This window comes from Haplochromis burtoni, unplaced genomic scaffold (assembly GCF_018398535.1).
Source record: "Haplochromis burtoni strain Fernald_Lab_line unplaced genomic scaffold, NCSU_Asbu1 Contig_23, whole genome shotgun sequence".
NCBI classification, from domain to species: domain Eukaryota; kingdom Metazoa; phylum Chordata; class Actinopteri; order Cichliformes; family Cichlidae; genus Haplochromis; species Haplochromis burtoni.
In genome coordinates this window covers 734507-743996 of record NW_024582384.1, presented here as the reverse complement: position 1 = coordinate 743996, position 9490 = coordinate 734507, and the positions used below count along the sequence as shown (strand labels likewise).

Here is a 9490-nt window from a genome sequence, read left to right as displayed (position 1 = left end):
TATATATATATATTCTGGGTGATTTACAAGCATTCAGGGGTTTCAAACGCTGAAATTTACTTTTAAGTGCTTAAAAGTTTGTGACTGTGTTTGTAGACCTATAAAGGGCATCTTTAGATAAATTCCGAGTTGTGTAGTTGTCAACATGAGATTTCAAGCTTTGAATGAATAATTTTAAATATATAAAATTGGACATTAATACTGTTGAACTGGCTTGTTTCTGGTTAAGTCCGTATTGAGTACTTGTAAATATTTTAGCTGATGCTTTTAGCTAATTGTTTTGCTATTCTTACATCAGCTTTTTCTAATAACAATTAGAAAAGTTGTCTTTTTTATTTTAATTTATTAGCCACTTTAAGCTAATTTACGCTGCTTTTCTACCTTGTGCTATTTAAAATGTGTATCAACTGCTTTTACTTACTTTGCCGTTCATATGTTCTCTGGGCTTCTTTTAGCTAGCTGTTAGCCACTTCTAGCTACTAGTTCAATTATCGTCTCACATTGATTTTAGTTGCTAAGTACTGGTCCATAATATTTTTCAGCATTTGTTTATAGAATTTCAAATGTTTATCTTTATCCAGTATAAGTGTCTTCATTCCTTTTAGGTACTTGAACTTTTAAGTAACTCTTCAAAACTCCCTGGCTACTTTGCTAACTACTCTGGTATCTGTGTGTCATAGCCATTTGAGCCTGTATTGTACAGTCAACTAATAGTAGTCGGTTTCATAAGATCAAGACAATTTTCTGTATACAGGAAACATAATGAAAAAATTAATAATGTGTTTACAGATTGAACCTATGGATACAGAGAGCATCCTCACCCTGTCAGGCCTGTCTCCTGATGATAACGGCAGGGCAATTGTATGCAGTGCCGAGAACATGGTCGGTCAGACCGAGGCCAGCCTTCAGCTCAATATTCTTTGTAAGGACTTTAACCATGGCGCACATCTCTAGAAATTATATTTGCGTTGCTAAGTTTAATTTGTGTAATTTAATGTGATGAACTTTTAAATGCCTTCTTCGAGATGTTGTTTTTCCACTGGAAGCAGAAGGCTCCTCATTTTGTTATCATTAGTGTCTCTTGGCAAACCTTATTGACTCTCCATATTTCCTGTCCATAACTCTTCCTCCTGTGAAGCTCCTCATGCCTTGCCATACACCTCTGCTTGTTTAGTTCCACCCTCCTCCTCTTTCTCCGTGTTTTCATTTCGTCAGTGCTCAGATGTTGTGTGATCAGTCCCCCTTCCCTTCCCATACTTTTTGTCACTTACTCAAAATCCCTCAGATGTTGTTTTACCTATTGGCTTCCCTCCTTGTGTTTATTTCCTATCATCTTGTGATTACTCTTCCTCTACTGTTGCCTCTGTGTCAGTTGCCCCCACCATCCTGACACTCCTGTCTCCAGAGCGGGACCACCACTGGTGCATCCCCTTCACAGTAACGGGGAACCCCAAGCCGGAGCTAAGGTGGTACCACAATAACAAGCCTCTCCAGGAACAGGACTACATCCGCACCATGATCCACGTGACCACAGAGAACCAGCAACATGGCTGCCTGCAGCTGGTCAACCCCACCCACATTCACAACGGAGAGTACAAGCTGGTCGCAGAGAATAAGTATGGCAGGGATGAGAAGAACATCTCTGCCCAGTTTCTCCACCCGCCTAACATCAACCATACGGGTCAGTATTCTGTCTTTTCACACGAGTCCGTTTATTGAAGTCAGCTCGTTTCTGTTTATTATGGCTGCTGACATTCTTTTTTTTTCTCATTTCTTTTCTTTTCTACAGAAGACCTCGAGTATTGTAAGTATCGATTTGGCTTATCCGGACAAATGTTGTACTTGTTATGGGAATGATGATGATTGACTGCAAATTTAAAATGAACTTTCATAATGTCCCTGTCCCTTTCCTGCCGTTGCCTGTGCCTTCGCCTTCTGCCCAGACGGTGTGTGTTTTTTAAACTCTCAAATTTGCATGAACCTAACAGTCAGCATTTTGGCACATCACTAGATGTTATTGGTTTAAAATGTTCAGACCCATGTTTTTTTCCAGATCCTACAGACACTCCACCGGATGACAGTGTTGCTGTAAGTGACCCTAATCAGCCCGCTCCATCTAAAGCAGTGGTACCTACCTCTTCTTGTAAACCCTTAAAATACACAATATTTTCTTGTTTATTTCAATTCTTTTTTTAAAAAAGCAGCTCCTGTTATCGCCTCATGACTCCATCTTAGTTTTTTCCTTCCTAGGTGTATGTAGTTGTGGGAATTGCTGGCGTTGCCCTGATCGGTTGTGTTCTGATGATGATCATACTGAAATACGGAAGAAACTCCAAGTTTGGCATTAAAGGTGCAAACATTTTCTAAAAAAACAACTAAGCTGATAATTCAAGATATACATTTGTGCTTCCTTACCCTGAGTTAAACGATATCACGTGTGTTTGCTAGAAGTGAAGCTACAACCGGCAGTTTATCCTGGAAACCCTGGCCATCACTGCAAATAAATATCACGCAAACGTTATCCTCAGCTCCAGGTCGCAGACAGTCCACTCCAGGCTGCTTGGAGTTGAACTATCCCTGAAATACAAGATACCCCATATTGGTCACCCTGACATTTGCTAAAACACAGAAACAGCTTTTCAATATGTCAGTGGCACAATACATCTTTTATCCGAATATATGTGTATAGAAAGATACCTTAAAGGTCCCTTTAAAACATATAATAGATACTAGAACACAAGTTTTAACATCACGTGCTTCCCTCTGAAATGCAGTTAGGTCTACAACTATTTGGACAATGGTAGTTTTTTGAGGGGGGTTTGTATGTAAACCACCACATTGGACTAAATCAAACATTATGTGATGGAAGTGTAACATCTCACCTGTAATCCAACGCCTTCTAATAAAGCATTAAAGTATAGAGTCTCCAGTTTTCAGAAGCTCAAAATGAACTGAACAAACTAAGATCATTTTAACTATAAGGATTGTTTTTAATGCTTTGTAGTCAGACTGCCTGAAGTCTAGAACCCATGGATGTAACCAAATCCTGTGCTTCCTCCCTTGTGATGCTCCGCCGGGCCTTTAATGCAGCCACTTTCAGTTGCTGCTTGTTTGAGGGTCTCTGCGTTCAGATTTGTCTTCAGTAACTAGAAAGCGTGCTCTATTGGGTTGAGATCAGATGACTCACTCAGCCATTATAGGATATCTGATTTCTTTGCCTTGAGAAACTCTTAGGTTTCTTTTGCACTATCCTTTAGGTCATTATCCATTTGCACTTTGCACTTTATCAGTTTTGCAGCATTTGTCTGAATCTGAGCAGAGAGTACAGCCCTGTAAACATCACAATTCATCCTGCTGCCTCTATCAGCAGTCTCATCATGACTAAACACCAGTGAGTCAGTTGTACTGGTGGCCATACTTGCCCATGCTATAGCGTTATCTGTACTATGTTTGATAGAAAAAGCAGTATGCTTTGACTCATAGTTCTGGTACAAGTTAATCTTGGTTCCATGTATCCAAAACTATTTTCCCAGAAGTTTTTATTTTAGATGTTTTCTAGCAAAGTTTAATTTGCCCTTCCTGTTCTTGAATGTAACCAGTGGTTTGCACCTTGTTGTAAAACCACTGTATTTCCATTCATGAAGCCTTCTCTTGAGGGTAAATTTTTTCCAAACCCAAGAGTGTTTTTTGACTTGTTAGTCATTGTGAAGGAGTTTTTTAACAAAGGAAATAACTTTGAAACAATCCACTTTAGTCATCTTCCGTGGTCTTTCAGGGCTTTTTGGTGTTGCTGGCCAGTCAATTCCTTCCTTTTAAGAATGCACCAGATTGTTGAGATGGCTAATGATAGCCTCTTTCGCTTGAATAGACATCTGTTGGGACTTCATATTCAGAGTTCTAGTGAACAGCTACTAAATGCATCCACTCCAGATGTTTTATCTCCTTCACTTATCACAAAATAATAATAAGGGAACAGACATCAAATGCCTATGAAACTGCTTATAACTCAATTGTCCAATTACTTTTGAGCTGCTGAAACTGGGAGGACTATCAGTAATTCTGTAATTCCTGAAATAGACTTTAGCTAAACAGTTAAAGTGATGCTTTAAAAAAAAAACAACCCATTGAATTAAAGCTGAAAGTCTGCACTTTAATCACATAGCAATTATTTGATTTCCACTCTGGTGCTGTACAGAGGCAAAATTATTTTTTAAAGTGTCATCATCCGACTACTTGTGGACCAAATGATATAACCAAATAAACGATTATGCAGGCAAGAAAAACATTTTAATTCAATTCTGTCACCTAATGCCAGTTAAGACATGCAACTAAAATCTTGCATGTCTTAACTGTAATCATCCTAACCCTCCCAGTCTCCCTCCATATACTGACTGCAAGCTCTTTTTTCATGTATGTATTTATTTATATCATTTTCTTACTACCATTAGCTCTGATCACCTGTTATGACATGATAATATTCTTTCATGTAGTCAGTTTTCTCTCATCATAATCAAGCAGATTTGCTATACCAGATTTCAGATTTGAATAATTTGTCAGATTTCGTGTGTTTGTTCTAGTACACTTTGTTTTGTTTTTTGCTTTTACATTTGTTGAATTTCCTTTTCCTCGTTTGTTTATTATTTTTTGTACTTATCACCACTAAAATGATGTTACAGCTGGCAGCTAACTATCCAGTAAAATCTGGTGCCATGTAGCCACAGTTTCCAGTCTTTGTGCTAAGCAGCATGGTGCATAATCTAAAACACTTAAAAAAAATTCTAACTATTTAGTATGACTTTTTTCAGCAATTTCAACATCTTGTTAATATTCATAACTGATGCATAAACAGCTCATGAACCTTCAATAACAGTGTATAACACATACACAGAAGCCATTCAGTGTGTTATTAAGCATTATAAGCATTTGTTCTCACTTAATGTTAATGAAACATTAGAATTTCCTAATATCTCCTTACACCTATATCATAAAATATGAATCTAGTTATTATGTATCTTTGGTAAATGACATCTCAGGGGTTTAAAAGTAAGCAGTAGCGTTGGCCCTGTGCTGTTCCTACTGTGTGAATATGGAAATTACCACAGGAATTAGTGAGCTCTGCTTTGGCCTGAGCTCATCCTTTTACATTGTTCAGTAAACCTGCCTATAATGTGTAATCTGACATACTTCATATAACCTGTGATCCCTCTGTCAATCTTTTTTCACCCTGCAACTCTGCTTTTACTCCCCTTCCTTTATAGCTAACAGCTTTACTCTTCTTCGTCTTCTTCTTTGCGCTGTCTTTCTCTTCTCCTCCTTCTCCACATCCTCTGTGGCTCTCTAGGCTCCTCCTCAGTTATCAGTAATGACGATGATTCTGCCAGCCCTCTCCATCACGTCTCCAATGGCAACAACACCCCGTCATCCTCAGAGATGGGTCCAGACGCAGTGATCATTGGAATGACAAAGATTCCTGTCATCGAGAACCCCCAGTACTTCCGTAACTCCGGCAGCATGCTGAAATCCAACACGTGTGAGTTACTGCCTCGTTCGGCAAATGCCGGGTAACCTGGGCCTTTTCTGATAAATCCATGCAGGGATCGCTGCTAGGCGCCATATTTATTTTTGGCATCCTACTGCACTGTGATAGTGACTCCAGTTCCTTAGACCGGCTGGATAGTTGGACCACAGGAGATGTGCAGGAACACAAGCTCTGACAAAGGGCTTAACTCAGCAGTTTTATATTTTATACTTTATGAATCTACACAAAGTATTGAATTGTAAAAACAGATAGTTTAGATAAGTATTTAAGTCCTTTTTTAACTTATGCAATTTGCTAAATATATATGTTTTCTGTCATGTTAATTTAAATATCTTTCAGTTTTTGAATTGTCATCACATAAATGATGCAGTCTGAAGACGCGTGCTTGTTTGTTGTGAGATTAGTGAAGACAAATGTTCTGTATGCACCAAAAATGTCCACTTAAATTCCCAATGTGCACATAACCTTGAGGGTAATTTGACTTCTTCTGCATTAAAGTTGTCCAGCACATCAAGCGACACAACATTGTGCTGAAGCGGGAGCTGGGAGAAGGAGCCTTTGGAAAGGTCTTTCTCGCTGAATGCTACAACCTGACACCAGACCAGGAGAAGATCCACGTGGCAGTCAAGGTACAGATCAAACGATCAATGAACTTGACAGTCAGTCAGTAAATCCTAGTGATTAGATGTACGTTCCTGCAGATAATGCTTCTCACCGTTTGCCTCTCGTCTTTGTCCCTGTCTTGTTTCAGACACTGAAAGAGGCCAGCGAGAGTGGCAGAGCAGACTTCTACAGAGAGGCTGAGCTCCTCACCAACCTGCAGCACGAGCACATCGTCACCTTTTACGGAGTGTGCGTAGAGAGTGACCCACTAATCATGGTGTTTGAATATATGAAACACGGGGACCTCAACAAGTTCCTCAGGTAAGCTTCTTTAGATCCTCTATTGGTATCTGTTACTAATCAGGTACCTCTCATGCAGATCAGTGAATGTCAAATGGTTTGTGTAAGGACTGACAGGCTAATAACAACATAACACAAATGTAGTGAAAAGAAATAATTAAAAATAACACGTGCTAAAAACAAAAAACAAATATTGTATAATACAAAAGGAATAAAAGCAAATCAATAAAGTGCACATTGCTAGGACTGGGTTCGATCCCCTTTCTGTTGTTTCTCACTGTTGCGTCTCAGCCTTGGCTGTGGAGGAGGTAGAGCTGGTTATATACCAATGTAAAAGTCACAGGTTCAATCCCCAGCTACTCCAATCTGTATGTGAAAGTTTCCTTGGGCAAGATAATGGTCCCTGAGTTTTTCTCTATGCATTTGTGTGTGAAAATTTTAGACAAGGTGCTTGTTTGAATGTGTGTGATTGGGTGAATGAAGAGTTAGAGTAGAACGTGCTGTGTAAGAACAGGTCATTTACCGTCAGAACTGCCTCAATCCTTCATGGCACACGTTCATCAAGGTGCTGGAAACATTTTCAGGGATTTCTGTCCATATTGACATGATAGCATCACAAAGTTGCTGCAGATCCATGATGCATGATGGAATCAGATCTGGTGACTGTGAAGGCCATTTGAGTAGGCTTACATGAACTCTTTGTTCTGTTCAAGAAGTCAGTTTGAGATGATTTGAGCTTTATGATATGGCACATTAACCTGCTAAATGCAGCCAACAGAAGATGGGTACACTGTGGTCATGAAGGGATGGAGGTAGGCTGTGGCATTTAAATTATAAATAAATTGATACCGAAGAGTCCATGTGTGTCTAGAAAACATTCACCACACCACTCCATCGCCATCAGTGGCTTGAACTGCTGGTATAAAAGCAGCATGAATCAAAGCTTTACATGTTGTTTACACCAAATTCAGACCCTACCATTTGGAATTGGATTCATCAGACCAGGCAACGCTTTAATTTTGGGTGAGCCCACATGAAGCATTCGTTTCCTGTTCTTATCTGACAGGAGTGGCACCCAATATGGTCTTCTGCTGCTGTAGTCCATCTACTTCAGAATTACACTTATTGAGATGCTCTTCTGTGTACTTTAGTTATAACGTCTACGATTGGCTGATTAAGTATTTACATTAACAAGCGGCTGTATATGCTTTATGGAAATAATAACGTTATTGGGGACTAGAAATCAAAAGGAATAAAGTAACATGAAAACCTGTTACAATAGGTCTAGGCTGCTGATGGCATCCTAGACCTATTGTAACAGTTTCAAATAATTCTCTCTTACCTGTATGTTTATTTTGTAGCTTCTAACTTTGATAAATATGTTTTTTTAAATCAAATGTAACAAAAAAAGCGGTAATGTCAATTTTACGTCTTCATTGTCTAGTCTGGTCAATGTTATAACACACGCTGTGGGATTGTACTGAATTTACTGAGTACGAGTGTGAGACTAATCACTATATCAGTGATCAATAAAATAATCACTTTCTTGAATATTTTTTCCCAAAATGCAAGAAAATACTGAGACTCTCTATTACAGTATATTTTCACAGACCAAGGTAATGCACTACTTGTGCTATTTGCAGTCTACAGTCTAGAACCCAAAGAAAAATACAGCTAATAGAAACATCACATTATGATCAAGACTGGGAGGCTAGAACAAATTTTGTATTGTAAATTTTTTTGTATTCTTTTATTTGGTGAGAAAAATGTTAAATAATTTCAGGTTAATGTTTTGTTAATTAGTTAGTTGATTGCTAATATCACATTCATGTATTACAGTAGTGACAGAATGGTTCATGCTGCTGCATTATTTTCTAAACTATGCAACGGTTACTGGGTGCAGGTCCCACGGTCCCGATGCAGTGCTCATGGCAGACGGTCAACACAGCATCCTGGTGGAGCTCACCCAGTCCCAGATGCTGCACATTGCCCAACAGATTGCTGCTGGCATGGTCTACCTGGCCTCCCAGCACTTTGTCCACAGAGACTTGGCAACAAGGAACTGCCTGGTAGGAGAAAACCTGCTGGTCAAGATAGGAGACTTTGGCATGTCCAGAGATGTTTACAGCTCAGACTACTACAGAGTAAGGATTTTAGATATTTCCCCCTTTCTTCCCTTACTTCACTTCGCCTCATTATACACAAAAAATGTGGAACTGATCAAATTTAATTCCAGGTTTGCTCTTAAAAAACTGTGCAGCTGCAAGAATGACGATCATTGTATCTTTTTTTATTGCAGTTTAAATGTATAAAAAACAATGGAGGTCAAAGAAACAAAACTATCATGTTAATAATAACACTGAGTTGATACATGCATTTTATTCCTTCATTGTGTCTCACATGCCAGCGTGAATCCCACAGTGCCCTCTGCTGCCCAAAGTGAAGTCAGAAATGTGAAGACTCTTACTGTAAATCAATTCCAAGATGCATTTTCCTGCATCTAATAAGATCCCCTTTAAGAGGGGTTCCCACCAAATCCCGTTATCAAACACATTAGCAAAGCGAATGGCACCAGGATCCTGTTTCACTTGCTTACTTTGGAAGTCAGAAGTCAGTCCCGTTACACATGCACTTAGAGCAAGTGTTACCTTCAATCACACTAATTATTTTCACATGAGTGAAGACACAGACATGAGTGAAACCTTTGATAGTTTACTAGAATTTTATATTTGTGCCCCACAGTTGGATTGGTGGTTGACAGACTGCATTAAAACAGATTAAAAACAATGGAAAAGGATGTCTGCGTGGTTCATCAAATTAATCTCCCAATGCCACATAAATTAGCCAAATAAGCTAACAGAAACAAATCATCAAATTGTCACATGTAACCAGACACTTAATCCAGCAATACATATTTGTAGTACTACTGGGTTGTACTTTCTTTTACCTTTAGAACTGCCTTCCTTCTTCCCTCGTCCTTCTTTTTAGGTAGAAGGATTAGTCACATGATTTGTTTTATATATATATATGTATATATATATATATATA

The 9490-nt window shown here is 38.8% G+C and overlaps 1 protein-coding gene across 2 annotated transcripts in view; it reads left to right on the top strand.

The window, feature by feature from the left end:
• ntrk2b (neurotrophic tyrosine kinase, receptor, type 2b) overlaps positions 1 to 9490 on the top strand; it is a 22698-nt gene that overhangs the window by 4983 nt on the left and 8225 nt on the right. The window contains exons 7-16 of one of the 2 annotated variants that reach the window (XM_014332105.2): positions 790 to 922; positions 1373 to 1681; positions 1790 to 1804; positions 1944 to 1946; positions 2054 to 2088; positions 2251 to 2350; positions 5342 to 5530; positions 6038 to 6168; positions 6291 to 6463; positions 8346 to 8586. In XM_014332105.2, coding sequence (XP_014187591.1) covers positions 790 to 922; positions 1373 to 1681; positions 1790 to 1804; positions 1944 to 1946; positions 2054 to 2088; positions 2251 to 2350; positions 5342 to 5530; positions 6038 to 6168; positions 6291 to 6463; positions 8346 to 8586 — 1329 coding nt within the window. Of the gene's footprint in view, positions 1 to 789; positions 923 to 1372; positions 1682 to 1789; positions 1805 to 1943; positions 1947 to 2053; positions 2128 to 2250; positions 2351 to 5341; positions 5531 to 6037; positions 6169 to 6290; positions 6464 to 8345; positions 8587 to 9490 lie in introns of both variants that reach the window. The other variant, XM_005917303.3, reaches the window with a different exon arrangement.